Below are 24,451 nucleotides of genomic sequence, written 5' to 3'. Positions count from 1 at the left end.
AATATGTACAGGTAAATATTAAAATATTTTGAATAAGAATAGCTAAATGAATAAATAAAAATAAAATAGACTAGGTCCAAAAAATAAATTAATTAAAAGTCTGGTTGCCCACTTCCCCTCAGTAAGTACTAGGATAAAGCATTACAGAGAAGAATCAGAGCCAACAAAGACAGAATGTTTTTCTTTTTCTTTCATAGTACATTAACAAATTCTGTTGAGTCCACCTTTAAAATAGACCCAGTATCCAACTGCCTCTCATGAGCTTTACCACCACCGCCTGGTATAATCTTTCCATGGATTACTGCAATAGCTAACTAGCAGTCCACCTTCTGCCCTTGCCTCCCTTCAGTGTATATTCAATACAGCAGGCAGAGTTATTCTTTTACAACATAAATCAGCTAACACCCCTCCTCTTCTCAAAACCTTGATTTAGAATAATAGCCAAAGTCTCTAAAATTGTCTACAAAATCCATTATAACATGGCCTCCCATTACCTTTCTGACTTCCTCCTCTCTTCATGGTTGCTCTACTTTAACTGCACTGGACGTTTTGCTATTCTTTGAATCCTTCCTCAAGACTTTATTGTTTTCTTCCTGGAATGCTCTCCCCTCAGGTATACCTATAGAATCAATCCCCTTAGGCCTTGATGCAAATGTCATCTTCTGAGCAAATTCTTTTCCATACATGCTACTTAAAATGGAAACCCCATCCCTCCCCATCCCAGCATTTACTGTATCATTTTTCTGCTTTATCTTCTCCTTGGCATTGCATGTTATTTATTCATATTATCTATTGTCTCTGTTATTCCAGTATAACATAAACTCCATGCCTGTAGTGAGTTCTGTCTGTTATGTTTATGGCTTTTGGTATAGAACACATAAATAATGCCTGGAAAAATAGTAGGTGCTCAGTAAATATTTGTAGAATGACAAATGGGCTGGTGAATTGATGAAAAGATAAATAATGAATGTGACTTGTTTCTCCAAAAGAAATTTTGCTTAAAACCAAATTGTGGATTAGGGGGCAGCAGGAGGGAGCTTCTGGTCTGCTGGTGATATCTTACTTCTCTACACAGATGCTGGTATCACCAATGTGATCACTCTGTGATATTTCGTTTAGCTATACACTTAGAATATGCACATTTTCTATATGCCCATTATATGCAATAAAATATTTTTTAAAAAGAACAGATTTTGTGAACAGCACCTCTCCAAGCTGAGGGATCCCTGATGTAGAGCTTAATTTACCACAAATATCTAGTTAATGCATATTTCACTTGTGCAACTCATCTAATCCTAGTTAAATTGGGTAAATAATTAGATAATAATTGATTTCTTCCTCCTTTTCTGGATTATCAGCCTAGATGCTAAAATTCTCCTCTTAGGGCCCAGTGTGAGATTCCACTTCATGGATCTACTTCATTCTCTCATGTCCCCTTTCCTTTTTCTGCTCTTTACCTTGTCAAAGCTCTAAAAAGGAAATCCTATTAGGCTAACTTACACTAAGACATACATTACTGGCGACCATAACCTATACTTTAAATAAAAAGTTTTAACTGCTGTGAATTACTGATTGGTGGAAATCCACAAGTGCAAGCCTACTCAGCTCAGAGTTCTAGTCTACTGGGAAAGGATTTGGTTGGGGGAGGGAAGTGAGCAGAAGCTAGGTGATAATTTTTGGACTGCTGAAATTACAGAATTGAGGCACCTGACTATGTATTTGACCACATCTGAGATTAGCCACTCACGACACACCCACTTTTTAAAATTTCAAAATGCACTAAGTTGGAGCAGGGCTAATAATCTCAAAGAGCACAGAATAACCCACTGATGAGTAATCTCAGAACTCTTACAAAGCACGAACTACATTTAGCCCTTGAAGGACTTGAGGCTGCACTGAATTAGCCTCCCCCAGACTCTTCTAGGGAAATGGGATTGAAGGAGGGCAACAGGTCTAAAACTTCAAGCAAATTAAGTCAATAAATAGTTTTTCAGAAATAGCCATTCTTACCAGAGAAGAATTGGGGGAATCTGGGCTGTCTTCCTCTTCAGAAGCTCTAATGTGGGATGGCTTCTCTTGAAGTCGTGCCCTTTCCAAAGCTTCTTTTTGACTAGAGAAGGAAATAAAAGATAATTTCAATAATATTCACAAGGACCAGTGGGAAGTTAAGCACTCATAATAAAATATGATAGAACCACAGAACATGCAATCAGAGAGTGACCAAGATGATATATTATGAAAAGTATACAACTGAGAGCTGGTTTAAGTCTCTCATCACTTAATGGATGTTTGACCTTAGATAAGTGGCTTAAAGTCCTTGAGTTTCAATTTCCTACTGCATAAAAAGAGAGTGGTATTGGTAATTCCTATCTCAAAGAACATACACTGTGAAAAGCTAGAGAAATTCTTGTTGTATTCACAGTGCTTTCCACATCCATTTTTATCATCTACCATGTCTGGTCCTCAAATCTGGTTGTCCACTAGAACAACCTAGAAACACTTTCTAAGAAACAAATTTCCTAGCCCTGGAGATTCCAATTTAGTATATTTATGGGTGAATAAATCCAGGGTTAAAAAAACAAAACAAAACAAAACAAAAAACAGACTTCTCAATTGAGTCTGATCTAGTTGTGAAATAAAGATCTGGAATAACTTCTAACTATGATGCTAAACGTTGAAAAAAAATTGTTTAAATGACACAGCTAGCAAGGATCATGGTTAGAACCCACACCTGGATTTCTTATTTCCAAACCCAAACATTCTTTCTAACAGATCAGGTCCCAACTTAAGGGCTTTGATTCTAAAGACTTATTTCAAGGACCCCATGAGGTTCATGAGCATGCATATTTATTCATTCAGAGCTTTCTAAAAATGCCGTTCCTGTGCTAGCCGAAGGGAAGCAGAATCCTCTTACTCACAGGACAGCTCTGCACTTGTAGCACTTGTTCTTATAGAACTTTCCATCAGCACCGCGCACTGGGTCATTCTCTCGAGTGCAGGTGAGTTCGTCGTTCCTCACATACGCTCGAAACTCACTGCATTCATCCTAGAGAATGAGAATGGGGAAGTGAACATGGCCGTTTCCCTTTTCGGCTTGGTCATTTTCTCAGACTTGGTTTAGGAAGTTCTCTGTTGGCACTAGGCTCAAACTCACTGCATTGATCCTGGCAACACCCCGACTATCTAAACTTTCCATCCTCTGCTTTGTTCTGAATTTCTGTTCTCACTGGTCCCAGAAACGTAGGGAAACGTAAAACAACACTTGGTAAACCTCCTTGTCTCCCTTTCACTTTCACCCACTCTTCCTGGCTCCCGTTTTCCACATGAGGCGTGTTCTTGACCAAAGGACAATTTCACAAAAACCTAACTCTACAAATGTAATTAGCACTGTTAAAGGGCTGAATGAAGATGTCTTTTTTGAAGACTTGAAAAGCAAATAGAAAAGTCAGCAGCGTGCATACACACTTTGTGGATGCTGAGAACATCATCTGGAGAAAACAGAAAAAAGACATCAAGAAGACAAGCTAACGGGGAGGCTTGAGATCAGTTCACATCACCTAAATTATTAAAATCTGTGTCAACAGGCTACCTGAAGCCTCATTTCACACTTGACATGTCAGAAATAAGCACCTAGTTGAGGTGGTAAAGAATTTCACCTTCTGGTTTTCAATCCATATTTCTCCCAAAAGGAAAAATTCTTATTTCTACTAAAGTAGTAATTGACACACATTCTTCTAGGAGAATTTGCTACTAAATCAAGAAAAGCATCAAATGCAAAAATCAGGAAAAAAAAAATCTTATGACACAAAATGACAATATTGGCCAAATCAATTTTCTTTGAAGTAAAAGATTAGTATTTTTATTATACAAAAACTGGAGGAAAATGCAACATTCTGAGGGTGAAAAGTAAAATAGTTATTTTGGTATCTTTTAAGAAATAACCTTTTCATTATTTGAGGGCTTGGCTCTTGAATTTTCTTCCTCATTCTTTTTTCTTTCATTAGCTTCTCGGTCACTGCAAAATAAAAATGCATAGGTTAATTTTGCTGGTTAATATTGAATTGTCTTTAGCCAAGTATTTCTTCAATTCTAAACATAAGGAAATCTAACACTATTTTCTCATACCTAAAAAAAAAAATCTAAAAGTACTTTTTTTACTGATCAGTTCTAATTGTTGGAATTTTTATTTTTGTAGCAATTTTATCAACTTTCATTGATTTAGTTGCTATACTGCCATCCAGAATGATACGACCCTAAAAGGCCAGTACTTTTTTCCTTAATAGATTTGTGGCTCTCATCTAGAGAGTTGTTTCATTTCTAGCTCTTACTTTTCTAATTAAATTATAACTGAACTCTCAGTTTTGATGACATAGCTTTAGTGCTTTGAAGTTTATAAAAATTTTAAAAAATATTATCCTTTGAATCCCCACAAAAACTATATTGCGTAGTTATTGTTCTCTTTATATAAAGGAGGAACTGAGGCTCTACAAAGTGAATTAGCCTGGCCCAGCTTACATAACTGATAAGCTTCCTCTTTAAAAGTCAGTCATTTTGTCACCATATTTGTAAAATAGCTGTCTTCCTACCCCAGAGGCTTCAGGTACAATTATGCTTCTCATCATCGATATAAAAAATTCTTGTGAAAGTGATTTGGAAGCTAACTGTCCTCTTCAAAAGTGAGGAGTTATATCTTCAATGCATCATGCCAAGTGCCTTAGGCTTTAAAGTCACAGGAACTAGTTTCTGGCAAACAGGCACAAAATATCAAATTCATCAATAAACCTCTTCACGTACAAGATGCTCTGACACATAGCACACTTGTTGATGTGCATCTTGCCGTAGGGGCCTCGGACAGGGTTATTTTCTCTGGTACAGACAAGCTTCCCCTCTACCTGCTTGTTCCGGAATTCTTGACACTGATCCTGCCAATAGGAGCAAAAAAAAAAAGAAAGAAAGATGTCACTATGATAATCTACCTTTAAAACCTGAAAAGATGATTTGTTGGTTAGAGCTGAATTCAAAATACTTGAGGGAAAAATAGAGAAAATGAGATTTCAGAGATGAAATGTGTTTTAATGGGACTTTATTCCATATCAGCCTAGATGTGTGAATCCTGTCTATAGAATCCCTCTCTAATGTTGTCTTGCCCCAGCAGAATTTCACTACTGCCTAAGGCAGCTCATTCCATTTTTATACAGTTTTCTATGAGGTTGAGCCCCAGACCTATCTCCCCGCAACTGTACTCTTTACTCCTTAAAATGTCTAATTCAAAAGCCCTGGAATGAATTAAAAGACACTTTTCTGGCAAGACATACAAACGTGTAAACTTTTAGCTTTGTTCCTCTGTAACAAATTTTTTAAAGACTTTTTTTTTAAATCATGCCAGGCACTTTGTTGCAATGCTCTAAGAATTTCCTTTCGTGATCATAAATATCCTAGAAGGTAAAAACTCATTATCCTCCTTTTGTAGATGAGAAAAATAATTCTCAGGGATATTAAGTAAAGTCAATTTTGAATTTGTGACCAAAAACCTGCTAACAGCCAGGCTATAGTTTTTTACTTCTTTGATTTTACACGGCAGAGGATAAAAATCCTATCAATTTGTAAGAAACGGAGCTGCATGACTGGTTCATTAAAAAATAAGAATCTTAAAAAGAAGCCAGTGGAACTGAGTCCACAAGATCTGGCCTCTGTTAAAATCACTGGAGATCTAGAGAAGTTTCTTGAACTTCCTTTAACCCCCAAAAGCCAAAGCAGAGGGATGGAAATATCTTAAAAATAACTGCTAATCACCTAGATTGTAGTTACCCTTCTTTCTCTAAATTGAGGTTTCCATAAACAATTCCAGGCCTACTTTTATCTGCAGCATTTAAAAAATTCTCTGGAATCGAATAACTTATCAACATATTATATGTTTCACACTTGTCATTTTCAGAAGTTAGTAGAATCATTTTCTTTTTCAGGCGCCCACAATGCCACATACATATATGTTTTTGATGGCATCCATCTGCCTGTATTGCAACCCTTGCTTTAAGGGTTTAGTCTCTGGCTCTTCTATTTATTATTTATGTGTAATTAACTTCTCTTGAGTTTGTCCCAATTGGAAAATCTAATTTCACAGAGGCTTTTGGAGTGGTTTAAATATAATAATTTGTAAAGCTTATTTTACTTTGCATGTGTAAATAAGACCATAGCTCTCTTTCTGTCTGTCTCTCACTCACACACACACACACACACACACACACACACACACACACACACACACACTCTCTCTCTCTCTCTCTCTCTCGATATTATCTATATATACATATATATGTGTATGTTTTCTGTATAAACTTTCTAAATAAATATCATGAAATTGAAAGTTGACCAAGATTTTAAATAGATGGCTGGTAGATATCATTTGAAGTGGAACAATAAAGTTCAAAGACATTCATCTACCAAATGCACAACAGATATTTTACAAAATATTTTTAAGTAATCATAATTATCATGAATGTTTCATTTTATTTAGTCAGTATAGGGCTAGTGAAAAGTTTCCTCACGAATGGAAAAATCTTCCTGGGAAAATTGTACTATTCTGCTTTTCTAATTGGAGTCGTTGGTGGATTAGAAGAGCGCGCTGTGTAACATTCTATGTGATGGCAGTGTGAAGTGTTGACATTATGTATAAAGTCCAATATTGAACACTAGGTGGCACTAATAGGCCAGGTCAGGAATTTATCACCTAGCACTCCAAATTTTTGATACTTCATTTCTTGTTTGTAATTTTGGGCACCTCCTTGATTATGTATTTGTTTTAAAACTCCAGAAATTAAATTCACTGGATAACCATAATAATTTGACAATCATCACTGATCCTACAAAATGTGGTAATTGCATCAGGGTTGCTCTTAGGACACTGAGTTGCACGCTATTTCTCTGCAAGATCTGGCCATGACTTTCTTGTTTTATCATTATATCCCCAGTGACTGGGACAGAGTCAGCACTCCACAAACACTTTTTTTTTTTTCACCTTTTCTCAACTTATTGTGCTTTTATTTTTTTAAATTATTTTAATTTATCAATATACGATATAGTTGCTTTTCCACAAAAGCTTTTCAAATGAATTAACCATATAATGAACCAGCCAAATTGAGGTATTAGTATGTCTAACATATATTACCTGCTTGTCATTGTTCTTTTCTCCTTTGTTTCTCCGGTCTTCATCCTCTTTCTTTTTTCTTTCAGCTGCTTCCCTTTCCCTGGAAGAAAAGATGGAGTGAGCAAACACCTAATGAGTTACTAGATGTGATTTTTGAAAGACTATCATCTTCTCAAACTGGTGAGAAGTGACTATTATAGTTTAAGACTCACAATCGAAAACCCAATTTTGAAAAATACTCACAGTCTTTCCTTACACATAGCACACTTATTGCCATGTGTCTTTCCATCTGGACCCCGGACGGGGTCACTTTCTCTAGTGCAGATAAGCTGTCCATTTTTCATCTGACTTCTATACTCATCACATACATCCTGAAAAGAAGGAAAGATTATATTAGAAATGTTGCTTTTACATAGTATTTGATTGATTTTGAGAATCAAAAGATTTCTATCCAAGAGTCAGGTACCATTTGACTTTGCTGTGGTAGGCAGAATAATGGCCCACAGGGTATCTATGTTATAATTCCTGAAACACGTAAGTACAGTGCTTTACATATCAAGGAGACATGATATGGGATATGGGATTAAGGTTCCTAATCAGCTAAATTTGAAATGAAGAGATCCTGGATTATCTGAGTTGTAATCACAAGTGTTCTTACCCATGAAAGTGGGAGGCAGGACAGTCAGTATCAGAATGACACAGATGAGAAAGACCTGACTGGCCATTGCTGGCTTTAAAGGTGTCTACAAGCTAAGAAATGCAGGTAGCCTCAAGAAGTTGGAAAAGGCAAAGGAAAAGATCCTCACCAAGAGCCTCCACAAAGGAAGGCAGTTTCACCGACACCTCAGTTTTAGCACAGTGAGATCCATTTAGAACATCTGAACTCCAGAAATGTAAGAATAAATTTGTGTTGTTGTAAGCTGCCATTTGTAGTAATTTGTTATAGAAGCAATAAAAAACAAACATACTTACAGAATCTTATTTTCCCAATCTATACAATAAGGTTTAAAAGCCTTGTTTAACCAAGCTGTTGAAAGAATTCAATAAACTACTATTTATAAAGGTGTTCTGTAAAGTGTTAGTCTTAAAGTTTTTCATGTGGCATTAGATTTCTATACTCAACAAGTTACCAGTGATATTCATGTTAATGATGGCTCCTGACGTAAGAGCAGCATCTCAGTTGCCCATGTCAATGCCCTCTTTCCATATTTTTGATGGCCGAGTGTTGACTTTCAAAAGACCATTCTTGCCAAAACCTAGTTCATGACTTACCTTTTCTGATGCTGATCCAGTCCCATTTGATCTGACCCCAGAATGCTCATTTTTTCTATCTGCTTCTCTTTCTCTGGAAGAGAAAGGAATCAATAGTCATCTTGTTAACATATACTCAGGGTTAGAGGGGGCCTGAGAGTTTATGTATCCTTAAACACCTCTTTCATAGGGAATCTCTCTTGGCACCTCCCCAAATGGACAGTCAACTCGGTTGTTAAAACCACAGTGCAAGAAGCTCCTTCATCACAAAGTAAATAGTCTAGGTAGATCAGCTCACGTAATTGTAAAGTCTCAATTATTTGTGTGCAAACTTATCTCCTTAGAGCTTCTATTCTTTAGTCTTATTTCATATTCTCAGAATAACACAGAACAAGCCTGCTGAATCCATTACTTCTTACCGGTGTTAATCCTTCACATATTTAAAGGCAAGCTTCAGTTCTCCAAGTCCAGCTTCCTAAGATCCTTCACCTTTTCATCATCATATGTTGTGAGTTTTATTTTTTATTTATCTTTTATTTTATCATTACACAATGTAAACATTTTTTGTGGCCCTTTACCAATTTCTCCCCTCCCTTCCCCTCCCCCTTTCCCACCTCTGGTGTCCTCAGTTCCAATTACTCCTTCTGACAGTTCAAAGAATCACTGTGATTGTTGTTTGTTTCTTTCTTTCTTTTTTCTCAGTTCCCACATACATGTGAGGATATGTGGTATTTCTCTTTCTGCACCTGGCTTATTTCACTTAATACAATTTTCTCTAAGTTCATCTACATTCCTGCCAATGGCTGAATTTCATTCCTTTTTTAAAATTTTAACTTTTCAATATACATTGTTATTGATTTTTGTGACCCTTTACCTGTTCCTCTTCCCCCCTCAGAATTTCATTCCTTTTTATGGTGAATAGTATTCCATGGTGTACATATACCACATTTTCTTTATCCAGTTGTCCATTGGCGGGCATTTAGGTTTGTTCCAACTCTTAGCTATTGTAAATAGAGCTGCAAAAAATATGGGAGTGCAGGTATACATTCAACATGATGATTTCCATTCCTTGAGGTATACGCCCCACAGTGTGATTGCTGGAACTTATAGCAGGTCTATCTGTAGTTGTCTGAGAAACCTCCACACTGTTTTCCAAAATGGCTGCACTAATTTACAGTCCCACCAACATGGAGGACGGTTCCCCTTTCTCCATCTCCTCACCAGCATTTGTTATTCTCTGTCTTTTTGATAATAGCCAGTATAACTGGGGTCAGATGATATCTCACTGTGGTTTTGATTTGCATTTCCATGTTGCTTAGTGATGATGAGTATTTTTTCATGGGTCTGTTGGCCGTTTGTATATCTTCCTTCGAGAAATGCCTGTTCAGCTCCTTTGCCCATTTTTTTAGTGGGTTCCTTGTTTTTTCACTAAGTTGTTTGAGTTCCTCATATATTCTGGATATCAACCCTTTGTAGGATGTATAGTTTGCAAATATTATCTCCCATTCTGTAGGTTGTCTTTTCAGTCTGATAACCGTTTCTCTTTTGCTGTGTAGAAGCTTTTCAGTTTGACATAATCACATTTGTTTATTTTTTTCTTTTGTTGCCTGTGCTTTCAGGGTGTGGTTCATAAAGTCTTTGCCCATTCCTATTTCCTTTCCCCTATGTTTTCTTTTAGTAGTTTTATAGTTTAGGGTCTTATATATAAGTCTTTAATCCATTTTGAGTTGATTTTGGTTTATGGTGAGAGGTACAGGTCTAGTTTAATTCTTCTACATATGGATGTCCAATTTTTCCAGCACCATTTATTGAAGAGGCTGTCCGTTCCCCAGTGTATGTTCCTGTTGCTCTTGTCAAATATCAGTTGGCTATAAGTATGTTAGTTAATTTGGGGTTCTTATGTTCTATTGGCCCAACTGTCTGTTTTTATGTCAGTACCATGCTATTTTGGTTACTACAGCTTTGTAGTATAATTTAAAGTCAGGTAGTATAATGCCTCCAACTTTATTATTTATTTACTTTGCTCAGAATTGCTTTGGCTATTCAGGGCTATTGTTGTTCCATATAAATGGTAGGATTGTTTTTTTCTATCTCTGTGAAGAATGTTACTGGTACTTTGATGAGAATTGCATTGAATCTGTAGATCACTTTGTGTAGTATGGATATTTTCACAATGTTAGTTCTTCCTATCCAAGAGCATAGAATGTCTTTTCATCTTTTTGTGTCCTCTTTAATTTCTTTCAGCAGTAATTTGTAGTTCTCATTGTAGAGATCTTTTACCTCCTTTGTGAAATTGATTCCTAGGGTTTTGTTTGTTTTGGTGACTATTGTAAATAGGCTTGACTTCATGATTTCTTTTTCAAGAAAATAGAAATTATAGGAAATGCCTATAAAAATTAGGCTTGCTCAAAAACCTCCAGTGGCTTCTGATCACACATAGAATAAAATCCAATATCCTTCTCATGGTCTTAAAAAGCCCTGTATAATCTTCCCAAACTCATTTCCTGCAATTATTCCCCTTACTCAATAGTCCTGAAATATAGTAACCTCTTTTCTGTTCCTTGAGCTCGCTAATTTCACACATATCTTTAGGCCTTGCATAAGCTCTTCCTCCATCTGAAACTTCCTTCTTCCAAATATTCAAATGGCTCACTTTGCTTCTGTTTTACAGGTCTTCTTCACATGCCAGGCCTTCCATGAACACCATAAATAAAATAGCAGCACCAGTCCTTTTCTGTTGCCTTACCCTGACTTATGTTTATTACCGTCTGGCCTGGCATTATGTAGTTATTTGCTAATACGTCTATTATCTATCTTCACTACATTAAGTTATAGTTCAATAATGGGAGGAATTTTGTCTTATTCACTTCATGAGTACATGTCCATGAAGAATTCCTGTCACATAGTAGACAGTCAAAAACCATTTACTCTTATTGTAGGATTAACAGTTTCCAAAGATTGTAAAAAAATTTTTTTCTTAATTTATATTATTTTTTGTTAACTACTCCAGGCAACTATCTTATAAAAGCAATTTTTTACCTTAATAATTTTTTGCATTTAAGAATTGCTGTTTGTTCTTTTACAAATTATTCACTATTAAAGTGTGATGCAGAAAGAAAGTAATACGTGAAGAGCCATCTCAATTATGTTCATCTTATCTGCAAAGTGTTAGTTGTGCAAAGTGTCAACACAGTATAGTGTATGAGACCATAATGTTAGTCATTATTTATTACTGTAAATGGTGATACCCAATATTTATTGAGCTCTGATGACAATGCTCCTAGTGACAATTCACATTTACTATGTGCCTACTTTGTGCCAGGCATTGTGCTCAGAGTTTTATATGCTTCATCTTAGCTCTAAAAAGAAACACTATGTGGATACTATGATGATGTTGACCCTCCCCTCATTATAAATATGAAAAGACTGGAGCCTAAGGAATTGAAATAAACTGTCCATGAAAATGGAGCTGAAATAGCCACTGGTGTTAAAAGTCAAGTACTGCTTCATCCTACCATCTTGATTCCATTGAAGAATTATAAAAATGTAGAATAAATATTAGTCTATTATTCAGAAGAAATGGATTTTAGTTTCTGTCGGGCTTTAAAAACTAACGCCACCTTAAGTGACATTACAAGCGGTGCCATTATGGGCCCACAAGGGCGTATTAATGTGGAAGCCTAAGATGGCGCCGGGAGGAAGTAGGGTGGGGATATCTGCAGGAACCTTGCCTTAGCCCTTATTGGCCAAATACGCGCTTCCTGTGCTCGAGGTTGCAATAGCTAGGCATTGAGACAGGATGCATGCTCTCTTGACCTTTAAGCTGATAAGATTATGTAAAAAACCTCCCTTCCCCATTTGCCTTTAAAAGCAAGTACTTGTGTGATAATAAAAGGAACTGCTCGACAGAACCCCCGCTGCGTCTGAGTGTCCTTTGACCGGGCTGTTTTTGGGGCCGGTGGTGTGCTCTCCTCTCTTCACGGCTCTCTTCCCCCATCTCCTTCCAAAGGGGACAGGAGGGAAAGAGGAATCCTGGGCCATTTGCTCGCCCACCAAAAGGAACGAGGCTAGGGCTGTTCGGGTCGGCCGGCGGCGGACCCGACAAGTTTCAGCTCTGAAGCTCACTCCCATAACACCTTGAGTAGAACAATTTCTGTTTTCCTCATTGGTAATATGCAGCATTTGGATTAGATTTTCTCACATGGTCTGTACTACCACAAGATTGCATTTTTTTTTTTTTTTCAGGGACAAAGGTGAAGAATTGGGTGAGGGAAATCATTAAATACTTATTAAATACATATCAATTAAATGCCATAAAAAATTAAAAAGTATTATGATAAGTTTTTGAGCTACAAGTACCTTTCAAGATCACCTAGAACTACCTCAATTTATAGATGGGACTAAGAGCAGTTACGTTACTTTCCCTGATAACACAAATCAAAAGTGGCTGAGCTGGATTAAGGCGCTCCGATTCCATCAAAGGAAAATAAATAGAAGAAAAAAATCCCAAATTATGCCAAAAGGTGTGTCCCGTGCATATGCAAGAAACCAGCTGTCTTAAATTGTGTTGGCCAAGTATTCCAAATGGCCATCACAAAATCTTCCTAGAATTCAGGCACAATATATTCTAAAGAACAATTATCTATCATGATGGCACTTAGAAGTCATAGAATTATAGAAAATAATTAGAATGACAGAAAATAAAGTAGGAAAAAGTCACTTGATTAGCTGCCTTGTTAGAGCTCATTATTTCTTAAAGGATGCAAGAGAAAGAGATGATATTTGGAAAATAACAAAAAGAATAATTTTCACAGATAGAGCCATAAACAAATTAGAAATAGCCATTAATTCAGGACGAATATGTAACTATCCTTTAGACATGCCTGTTGAAAGAAGTACTTACAGTATGTCTTTACACATGACACACTTATTGTTGTATGATTTCCCATCAGCATCACGTACAGGATCACTCTCTCGAGTACAGCTGAGTTTTCCATTTTTCATTTTTTCCCGAAACTCAGCACATTGGTCCTAAAAAGGAAGAAGAGAGCAGGCCTCCTGAATTATTCAGTTTGTTGTATTGTTATTAAGTTTGTTAAGGAATCTGAGTAGGAAAAGTTCTTGTCTACCTCCCCTTATAAGAAATATAACACCAAGGGTTAGTTTCTTCTATGGTTCGAATGTGTCCGCCGACATTTATGTATTAGAAACTTAATCCCCAGTGTGGCAGTGTTGAGAGGTGGGACCCTGAAGAGGTGGTCAGGTCATTAGGATGCTGCCTTCATGAACAGATCGATGCAGTGGGTTTGTTAAAAAAGCGAGTCAGACCCCCTTTTGCTTGCTCGTGCTCTCTTGCCTTCCACCTTCCACCATGTGGGTCCTTGACCTTGGACTTCCCACCCTCCAAAACTGGAAGAAATAAATCTCTCTATAAATTGCCCAGTCTGTGGTATACTGTTATAGCTGCACAAAATGGACTGACACTCTCTATAGAAAAAGAGGGACAAAAATTGGCCATTTTCTAATTATAAGAGCTCAGTTGTCATGGCTAATAATGTTGTTTTTAAGGATCCACATAGGGAAGTTATAAAGCTGGCTGGGTTTGATAGCATAAATCATGAGTCAGCAAACTATGACCCACAGGCCAAATCTGTCCTGCTGCCTGTTCATACACATAAGGTTTTATTGAAATATATCTTCATTCATGTATTTAGATACTTATGGCTGCTTTTCTACAACAATGGCAGAGGTGAATAGCTGCAACAGACACCATAGGACCCACAATGCCTAAAATATTTGCTATCTGGAATTTTACAGGAAAAAAAAAAATGTGCTGACCTCTGGTGTAGGTAAAAGGGAAAGAAAAATTGGGGGAGGAAGGACAAAGTTACACGAAATATCAAGGAAGATAGGCATGACCAAATTATGTCAAAGATAGACAAAAAGTACAAACAGGTCTATTCCTTGAGAGCCAGAACTCAGCCTCCTAAAGCAAAGAAGACTGAAAAACAGCCATGTAAGAGTTTACCAAAGATAAATATCGGGCCTGTGTCAGATCTGGAAGCAAAGAGACAAAATTAATATTTCAAGGTCTTAAGAAGATAAATAAGGTGGCTGTAATCTTATGAAATTGTGTTCACACTTTCAATGAGTGACTTTACATGCAATATTGTCATGTTGACACTTAAAAATGTCTCATAAAATGTGATAAACACTTACCTAAATTATTTTATTTTATCCCTATATGAGTACTGCTATATAAGGGAAACTAGAGTTCAGTGAGATGAAGCAATTTAATCAATAGTTCACAAGTCCAAGCGGTAGTTGCAGGATTGTACCCCAAACTGTTTGACTCCAAAAGCTATGCTCTTTCACCATATTACCTTGCTATAGAACAATTGAAAAGATCCCACAAAAAGTGGCTTCATCCAGAGCAAGAAAGAATAATGAAAGAAAATGGACAGCAGGTGATGCTGATGATGACATGAGGGCTATGTTACTAAAAGAGGAGCCAGGAGACTTGTTAATTATTTCCTGGTTTAAAGAAGTCAAAATGAGCCCTACAGAGGCTACAACTTGCTGATATCTTACCCAGCAGCCCTAAGGGGGAACTCCATTGTTCTTCTAAGGATGCTTTCAGACTCAGCACTTTACATTCACCTTTACGTAGACTATAAGGCTATGTCACAGTCCCCTTGTCAGTGAGTTCAGGCTACTCTGGTTATGGAAATTAGAGGATGCTCTCACCTGAGGTTTCCCTCCTGCACCACCACTGGAACCATGTCCTGCAGCATTTCTCTGATCTTCCTCTTCTTTCCTCTTTCTCTCTTCATCTTCTTTCTGGCTGAAAATTAGAAAATGAAAGATAGGAAATAACAGATTACAGAAAGTTTAGTACATTTCTATGAGTTTCTTATCATATGACCAAATTAGATTTGTATAGAATTCACCTGCACTTGCTTAACATCTACTATGCTGCAGGCCTTTTTCTTTGAAAATAAAAGAGTGCATTATGTGGAGTCCTTTGCCTGGAAGAGCTCTCATTACAGCAAAAGAAAACCAACATATCCATAACCACCACCAAGGCAAGATGAGCAATTAATCAGCATTTTATATGCATTCACTGGGGATCTCCAACTGTATTTCTCATACATACTTCATATTCAAGAGGCCCCAAAATGATTATCTTCTCTACTAAGTATATTCTTCTTCCTGAATTCTCTACTGTAACAAAGAACAAAACACTGGCATCATCTCTAACTGCTCCCTCTCCAGTTTGCACAGCTGTTGCCACATAACATTGATTTCACCTTCACAGTGTCTCCCACCTCGATCTGCTCGCCTCTGTCCCACTTCTCTTGCACCTGCTGCCTCTCACTGGATTGCTGCAACCCCTCCCCCTACTCCAGTAGCATTCTGAATTTCAGTCCCTTCCTTCTATTTTTCTCCTTTTCTTGACATATGAATCTTCTTAAAGGAACCATATTTATGCCATTTACCTCTCCTACCTAAAAAATTTTAGCAGCTTTCAATGCATGTAGAATTGACCTCAAAATCCTTAGTCTGGAATTCATAATTCGTAAAGTTGGTAAGTTCAAAGTAAACTAAATGACTTGACTTGTTCTTTACTATACCTACTACAGTTTTCTTTTCTTTTCTTCTTGGCTGGCTGGTACAGGGACATACTACAGTTTTCTTAATTTTAGAACTTCACCTATGCTGTTCCCTCTTTTCCTCTCATAGTTTCCTGTTGTGTCCATATCTTATCCAAATTATAAGGTCATGTTCTTTCCCCCCATAAAACTTTCTATTAACTATCCCTTCCCTGAAGTACAATAACATATTATATACATAATTTTTCACTTAACATTTCCTCCTTTGTATATAAGCTTATGTCCATATCTAATTCCTATGTGATTTCTGTGAAGAGTATCTGTTTCATTCATCTTTGTATAATCATTATACACATCGTACATTGCAGATGTTCAGCAAATGGCTATTAAATGACACATATTTTAAGTGTACTTCCAAGCACTGTATAAAAAGCTACTTTTCATTTCCCCAAAATTTGATATCTCAAAATTCAGGTAGACACATTAGAGTGCCAGTGAAATCTGTGTGTTTTCTTCCCAATGGGAATTCCAACATAATCCAGAGAAGTAATCCACTTGACAGCAAAGGACTTAGAATATTATCAAGAAAGATATTGTGATCTACTGGTAGGCTCTACTCCAGAACTAACAGAGAATATAATCACTAACAATATGTTATCTCTTTCTAGAACTGTAAGCCTTGGCCTTTTTAATGAAAGATTCATCTCAAAATGCTTTACAGATAATCACTTGTTTATTTTAGATATAAGGAAAGGCCAAACACAATATATATAATCTGCCTGGCTCTTTGCCTCCCCAACTCTGCCATCTCACAGTGGGAGCTTTATCTGTGCACTCACAAGACTGCCTTACACATGGCACACTTGTTGCCATGAGTCTTGCCATCTGGGCCACGCACAGGATCATTTTCTCGTGTGCAGAAAAGTTTTCCATTTTGTAGAAGACTCCGAAATTCGCTGCATCTATCCTAAAAGGAGGAGAAAAAGCAAGAGTTTGGATATTGACTTGGAAATTAGTCATTGGATTCCTACTAAGCACTTCCTTGAAGAAAAAAGAGAAAATGAACTGAGGATTTTTTTTTTTTTCTGGCAATTGTATTGTTTGATTCCTACTAAACACCGAGGGCTTAAAAAGAGATTTGTGTTTCTTTTTCCTTGAGAGTTAGCCCCCAAATCCAGACTGAACTTTCAATCACACACAAATAAGACTTTCTTAATAAATCTGTTGTCTTAGGGCTGGTTGCAGTCCTTGCTTGGGGTCATGTTGTCCATCTCTATTATATTGTAATCCAATAAAAACACTGCACATGGGCTGGCCCCGCGGCGCACTCGGGAGAGTGAGGCGCTTGGGAGTGCTGGAGGCGCACCCACCGCGCGTTCGGATCCTATATAGGGATGGCCGGTGCGCTCACTGGCCGAGCGCGGTGTGGGCGACACCAAGCCAAGGGTTGCGATCCCCTTACTGGTCACTAAAAAAAGACCAAAAGAAAAAAAAAAAAAACACTGCACATGTCATAGAATCAAAAAACTTCTGGTTTGAATATAACCACAAAGAACATCTGGTCCAACCATCCATACTTTCTCTCAATCTTTCAGTCAAGCCTGACAGGAAATCATATAATTTCTGTTGGAACACCTGCAGAGATAAGGACTCCATTACTTTCCAGGCAGTTCATTCCAAAATTCCTGCTAGACAGTTCCCATAAATTCGCAATACTGCTGATTTGGAGAGATCTTGGAAATAACTCTTATAAATTCTATAGAATTCTTACTTTTAGATTGTTTTGTTTTGTTTATTTTTGTCATTAAAAATAGGATGAGTACATTTCTTTAGACCAGCAACAAAGTTGAAGTATTTTACTTCCCTCAAAGAAATCAAGGGTATTTTTCTTCTCCTGCATGAGAGTCCATAAGATATGTGGAGAAAGCGTTCTTATACTTCTCACATACCTTCCTATATTCTCTTCCAAGAGCTAGACATAGACAGATACTTCAGTCGTTCTGTTTATGACATGATTTCAACACCACTTCTCATTCAAATTCATCCCCTTTCCTAAAGAATTTAACATAACATCCCATGTATAGTCTAATAAGCACTAAGATGTTCATAGCTACATTATATTGTTGGTTAGAATTCCAATTCTGCCACCAAGAGATTTTGGGTAAGAGAAGTTGCCTCTCTTTACTTCAGTTATATCATCTATGAAATGGAAATAAAAATAGCATTTATTCCACATGGTTAAAATAATAATAGTCAATATGCATGAATTATTCAACACAAGGGTATTTCAAAAAGTTTGTGGGAAAATAGAATTAAAAGATAATATGCATCTTTCCATGAACTTTTTGAAGTCCCCTGTGTATGTCCCAGATTGTTGTGAGGATAACATGAGATAATATACATAACGTACATGCACAGTGACTAATATCCAGAAAGCACTCAGCAAATGTTAGCTCCAGAGTTACATGAGGAATTGAAAGAGAATAAGCAAATCACTTAAAATCGTAGAGTTAATGACTGATGGCAATTAGGATTGATTTTGAGGGTTTTTTTTTTTCTGGAGTTCAAGTTGAAATTCAATGAGGGTTACAGAGTGAATTTTTCTCCTAGCTCTGCTTCAAAGTTCAATGCCAGAACCCCTAGCAGGTCATATTTAGAAAAAAAAAAAAAAATTACATGACAGGATAGTTTGTCTGGAGTAGCTAATGTGAATTCAGAACTGATCTTATGCTAAAGAATTTTCTCTTGAAGATGTTGCAAAGTGAATTTATTTTAATACAAAATATTCATGTTATTTTTAATTCAGATTTACGATTATATGAAACACAAGTGTGAACAAGCCAATCACACAGAATTCCAAATGTGATACTCCTTCAGAGATCATTTTTAATATTAATGGTCTTTGATTGTGTTAAGGAAATGAGCACAACCTGGAATAACCTACCTGCAGTCAGTCTTTTTGAACCCAGGAAAACATCTCTGGGGATACTACTTTTTAAATTTTTTCCCCAAAATGCTGGCACCTGTGAGCAAAATCTGGCCAATGACCTATTCCTGTAAGTAAGATTTTATGGGAACACAGCCACGCCCACGTGTTTATGTATGATCTACAGCTGCTTTAGAGCTACAGCAGCAGAGGTGAGTAGCTGTGACAAAGACGACAGAGCCACAAAGCCTAAATTATCTACCATCTGGCCCTTTAAGAAAAAGTTAGTCAACCTCTAGACTAAATGGGCCCTGAGTTCCCTCACAGCTAGAGCCTTTAATAATACTGTAAGTTATTTTTACAGAAAAACTGCAAAACTTTATCCTTTCATTGCACTACGAACATTCCAGGACAACTACCGTTTCAGTTTCCCTTTTAACTTTTGCTCTGGATTCAGCTTCTTTTTCTTTTGCTTCTTGCTGGCTGTAAAGAGGGAAAAGAATCATTTTTAGTACCCAATACACATTATCCTAAAAGGAAAATCTCTCTAGATAGACATAGCCCATGATTTCTACACCTCTACCAACTTTGCTCAGGAGTAGAAAGGTAAATACACACCCCTCCCTATCATTGTTCTTGCTTTTAATGTTCCTTAAAGAATAATTATTATTAGATTTCTTTTAGAAAATAAACTGTCCTTCCTGGAAAGCAACTAGGATATTGATTAGATATTAACAATTTTTCAATTTGTTAGCACCCAGTGATCACACCTTTGGATTATTAATGACAGTGACCTATGTACACAGAGAACAGAAGTCCTAGTACTTTTAGGCCATTAACTGCAAAGGAATTGCCCATAGAACATGGTCCTCCTTAGACAGTGACTCAAGTACCTTTCAGAATACTAAACACTAGGAATGAGCATGCTAAGTATGTGGCTTTATAATAGTAAATCCCTGAACTCAACGCAAAGACAGCCTTCATTATCTACCTCCTAGAGGAAACCTTCAATGTCATTCCTCTTGCCCGCCCCAGGCTTATCGTTTTCTACACTCAGCAGCAGCAGTGGCTGCAGCTCTACTCACAAGAAGGCCTCACACATGGAGCAGGTGTTGCCATGGATTTTCCCATCTAGACCCTCGATAGGGTCATTTTCTCTAGTGCAGGCGAGCCGTCCATTCCTCACATAGTTACGGTATTCCCTGCACAGCTCCTGCCAAGTGAAGAAGGATTTAAAAATCAGATAACTAAACATTGGAAACCTCCCTCCACATTACCCCTTTGAAAACTGTGATACAATGCCCCCAAACACGATGGATGCACAAAAAAGGTGATGCAGAAGGTCTATATTAGCCAAGATGCTTTTCAGAGACTTACTTGGTCACACATTATTTGGAACATAAGATTGTTGTTATTTAACTCATTAGAAAATCTTCGATTTAAATATTTGGACTAGATACTGTGAAAGATTTAAAGAAGGATAACTTAGGGTCTTTTTGGTAAGGGAATTTGTGGAAGCAGGATAATATCTCCCCCCCCCCATATGTCTAACACCTAATACTTAGGACCTGTGAATATATTATCTTATGTGGCAAAAGGGGCTTTGCAGATGTGATTAAGTTAAGAATCTTGAGATGGGGAGATTATCTTCCATTGCCCTAATGGGCTCAATGTAATCACAAGGGTCAGTCCTTACAACTGAGTAAGGCAGAAGAGAGAGTGAGAGGGAGGTGTGACTCCAGAAGAACAGTTAGAGAGATGCAACCTTGCAGGCTTTGAAGATGGAGGAAGGGGTCCAAAAGCCAAGGAACAGGGATGGCCTCTAGAAACTAGAAAAAGCAAGAATGTAGCCCTGCCAACCCTTTGATTGTAGCCCAGTGAGATCCCTGCCAGACTTCTAATCTACAGAACCATAAGATACTAAGTTTATGTCGTTTTAAGCCACCAAACTGTGATCATTTGTTACAGCATAGAAAACTAATGCAGAGTTTTTGCTTTCTTTGGAGAAAATACATAGAAGCAACTATAAGTTGTAATAAAACAAATGATATGAGTGGAAAAAATATTGGCATAATAGATAAAAGAGTTATTAAGTATATTGTAGGAATAAGAAAAATCTTTAGGGGGCAGCTATTACTCATTCTGAGCCATGAAAAGTGGCCACAATTTTAACAGATAGAGGGAAGGGAAATTCCTGACTATAAGCAAAGCCATAGAGAAGGTAAATTTCTGTATGTTGAAGAGCTGGTGAATTGTCCAATGTGACACATCCCATTGGACAATAAGATTAGATGAATAATAATATTAACAATAATAAATATGATATTATGTACTGAGTACTTAATATATGTGAGGCGCTGTGCTGTTATATATGGATGAGTTTCTTGGGATTTCATAAAAATAATACACATAATAATAATAATATCCTTATTTCACAAATGAGGAAACTAAGGCACAAGATGTTAACCATTTGAACTTACTGGTAGGAAGACAGATTTGAAATCTGACAGTCTGAGTCCAGAGTTCGATCTTTTAACTGAGTTGAGAAGCCACTGGGTGACATGAGCTGCCTTATGTTTTTAAATAATTACTTTGGCTTAAGAGTCATGAGTAGATTGTAGAGAGCAAATGTAAGAGTAGAGAAAGAAGTAAAAATGAGACCTTCCTGTCAATAGAGAGAGAGAAAGAAAGAAACAAACAACGATCACAATAACATGTTGAACTTTTTGAAGGAGAGAAAAGAATTGTGCTTGCCAGAGGTGGAAAAGGAGAGGGGAGTCGGAGAGGGAGAGGGGTTCACGAGAAATTAACAGACACAAAGGATTACGGTATTGTAATGATGAATAAGCTAACTATCCTGATTTGACCATCACAGACTATATACAACTACTGAAAGTGAACTTTGTACACCGCAAATATGTGTAATAAATTATCTTTAAAAAATTATGAAAGAATTGGGACTGGCCCGTGGCTCACTGGGAAGAGTGTGGTGCTGATAACACCAAGGCCACAGGTTCGGATCCCTATATAGGGATGACCGGTTACCTCACTTGGGAGAGTGTGGTGCTGACAACACCAAGTCAAGGGTTAATTACTGGCCATCTTTTAAAAAAAAAAAAATTATGAAAGAACAAAGGAAAGGGTAATAAAGATCTGAGGCACAGCCTGCAGGAGTATTACAAACAGCAGAAAGGCATAAAATCTAAAGTGCATCATGGGGCCTTGAAGCCAGAATTTGTGGTTCAATTGCTAGCTCTCAAATTACTAACTATATATAACTGTAATTATACTATATATTATATATTATGTATATCATATATTATAATGTTTATAATACATTGATAATAACAAATAATATGTTGTATTATTACTGTATAATATTGTATTACTAATTATATATTTAAAATTTTATATACATTGCTACTTATATAAATTTCTTACCATCTTATCTGACCCTCCAAGTGTTCTTCTATAAAGCACAGATAATAATACATACTTTAAATGGCTACTATAAAGACCAACCATAAAATTTTTATACCGTGAAGCATGTGGTAGCAACTAATTAATAGCCATTATCATTATCATTATCATCGTCATCATCATCATCATCATCACCTGAGATTTTACAGAATGCAAACCCAAGGTTCAGGGATGCTCTCGAGTCATTTCCTTAAAATCTCATACAGAATTAATTAGGACAGAAACCTAATTTTATTTATTTATTTATTTATCTATTTATTTTTAGCTCAATGTTCTTCTTCAAGAAGGTATTTGAGAAAAGTCCAAACACCTGCCTCTATTTGTTTGGATTCAGACAAGATGACAACCTGTATATACTTATTTCTTGGGCAAAAGAACTCACATGGTCAGTGGGAGAAAATGGTGATTGATTTCCTCTCCAATGCACGAGCTACCAGATTTATTTAGTGTGAATAATGTGAATAAGAAGTCCTGCTTTCTATACATGAGGATCCACATACATTTTCTCAGTTTGCAAAGTCACTGAGGATGATCGGATTAGGGAGAGGGAGTAGAAGACATGCCGAGGGAAAAAGATCATTGAATATTTATGTGGCTCTTTTTTATTTTATTTTATTTCTCAATATACATTGTAGTTGATTTTCATGCCCCTTTTTCTGATCCTCTTCACCCCCTCCCCTTCCCCCCACATCATATCTGTTCACTTGACTTAAAAAGTTCAGAGTTTTTTTGATTGTTGTGTCTTATGATCTGAAACAACTACCTGTACTGTTTCTCTCTTTACTTTTTCAGCTTCAACTTTGCCATTTTCTTCTTTGTTATTATTTTCCTTCTCTTCTTCTTCAAGTTTGCTGCAACAGAAAAAGAAGATACAGGCTGAACAAAATTTCACATTCTGTTTAATATTATGTTTTAGGAAAGAATAAGGATCTTCCAAACCAAGCCATATTCAGTCTGCAGTACAAATTTACCCAATCCAAGAAGTGCTATTGCTTTGGCCAATAATGCAGATAAACTCAGTGGTTCACATTTCCCCTTTCAAAAAGAATAATAATAAAACAAGTATGTGTTTTTATCAGTATGTAGCCCTCAGCTGATCTTATTTTCTGTAGGTCAGTGACTTCAATAAGTGATCTAAAAGAAGGCACAATTGTCTTAATTTTTTTTTTAATTGTGAAACTTTCCTTATCCAAATAACTACCATATCAATGATGAAAGCAAGGAATGGCTTGCTTTCAAATGATAGGCTCATAATTACGATGAACAATGCTTCACTATAAAAATAAAAATTTCAAATATTAATTTAACAGAGCTAATGTTCAACTTGAAATTTGAGTTTTGAATTGCCATAATGATTCATGTTCAGTAAGACTCAACAGCTAATTTTTTAAGGTCAATCACAAGCCTGATATTCTGATATTCTTGCCATTTTCTACTAATATGTAGCGTATCAAAGCTGGAAAATCTTTAGCATATACCACATCTAGTCATTATCACAGCACCAGAAAATGTGAACAGGTGAGAGAAAAACCCTGATTTCTTGACTCCCAGGCCACTATTCATTCTACTGCCTTACTCTGTCAATCTATTTTTCTAAGGAACTGTGTGTGATACCTAATGTTGGACATGTGAAAGTAGGACAATAACTTTGAACCTCTTTAAACAGATATTATTTAAATATTTTTTCTCAACATTTATTTTAGGATGAAGCTCAGGCGGGGATTAGGAGACTAAGAAGGAGGAGAATTAGAGGTGGTAATAATAACTTCTATACTGTCTCACACAGTAGAGCTCCAGTCACAGGTTTACCCACACCACTCAGCAAAACAAAGGCCTAGAAGGCCCTGGACTTGGCTTAACAAAAAGACATTTTTGTAAACGTATACATTTTACAGTAGTCTCCCATTATTTGCAAGGGATACATTCCAAGACCATAATGGATACCTGAAACCTCGGATGGTACTGAACCCTACACATACTGTTTTTTTCCTATACATACATATCTATGATAAAGTTTTATCTATCAGTTAGGCCCAG

General features: G+C 36.7%; 1 protein-coding gene across 1 annotated transcript in view; it reads right to left on the bottom strand.

Annotated features, from left to right (window-relative positions):
- The window catches only part of SPINK5 (serine peptidase inhibitor Kazal type 5), a 71,883-nt gene that overhangs the window by 9,808 nt on the left and 37,624 nt on the right, over positions 1–24,451 (bottom strand). The window contains exons 18-30 of the mRNA XM_063087665.1: positions 23,178–23,265; positions 20,020–20,147; positions 19,354–19,417; positions 16,848–16,975; positions 15,143–15,239; positions 13,299–13,426; positions 8,417–8,489; positions 7,388–7,515; positions 7,166–7,244; positions 4,795–4,922; positions 3,943–4,015; positions 2,919–3,046; positions 2,011–2,110 (exon numbers count right to left, since the gene is read on the bottom strand). Of these exons, the coding sequence (XP_062943735.1) occupies positions 2,011–2,110; positions 2,919–3,046; positions 3,943–4,015; positions 4,795–4,922; positions 7,166–7,244; positions 7,388–7,515; positions 8,417–8,489; positions 13,299–13,426; positions 15,143–15,239; positions 16,848–16,975; positions 19,354–19,417; positions 20,020–20,147; positions 23,178–23,265 (1,342 nt within the window). The remainder of the gene's footprint in view (positions 1–2,010; positions 2,111–2,918; positions 3,047–3,942; positions 4,016–4,794; positions 4,923–7,165; positions 7,245–7,387; positions 7,516–8,416; positions 8,490–13,298; positions 13,427–15,142; positions 15,240–16,847; positions 16,976–19,353; positions 19,418–20,019; positions 20,148–23,177; positions 23,266–24,451) is intronic.

This window comes from Cynocephalus volans, chromosome 2, assembly GCF_027409185.1.
Source record: "Cynocephalus volans isolate mCynVol1 chromosome 2, mCynVol1.pri, whole genome shotgun sequence".
NCBI classification, from domain to species: Eukaryota; Metazoa; Chordata; class Mammalia; order Dermoptera; family Cynocephalidae; genus Cynocephalus; species Cynocephalus volans.
This window is presented reverse-complemented; position numbering and strand designations above follow the sequence as displayed.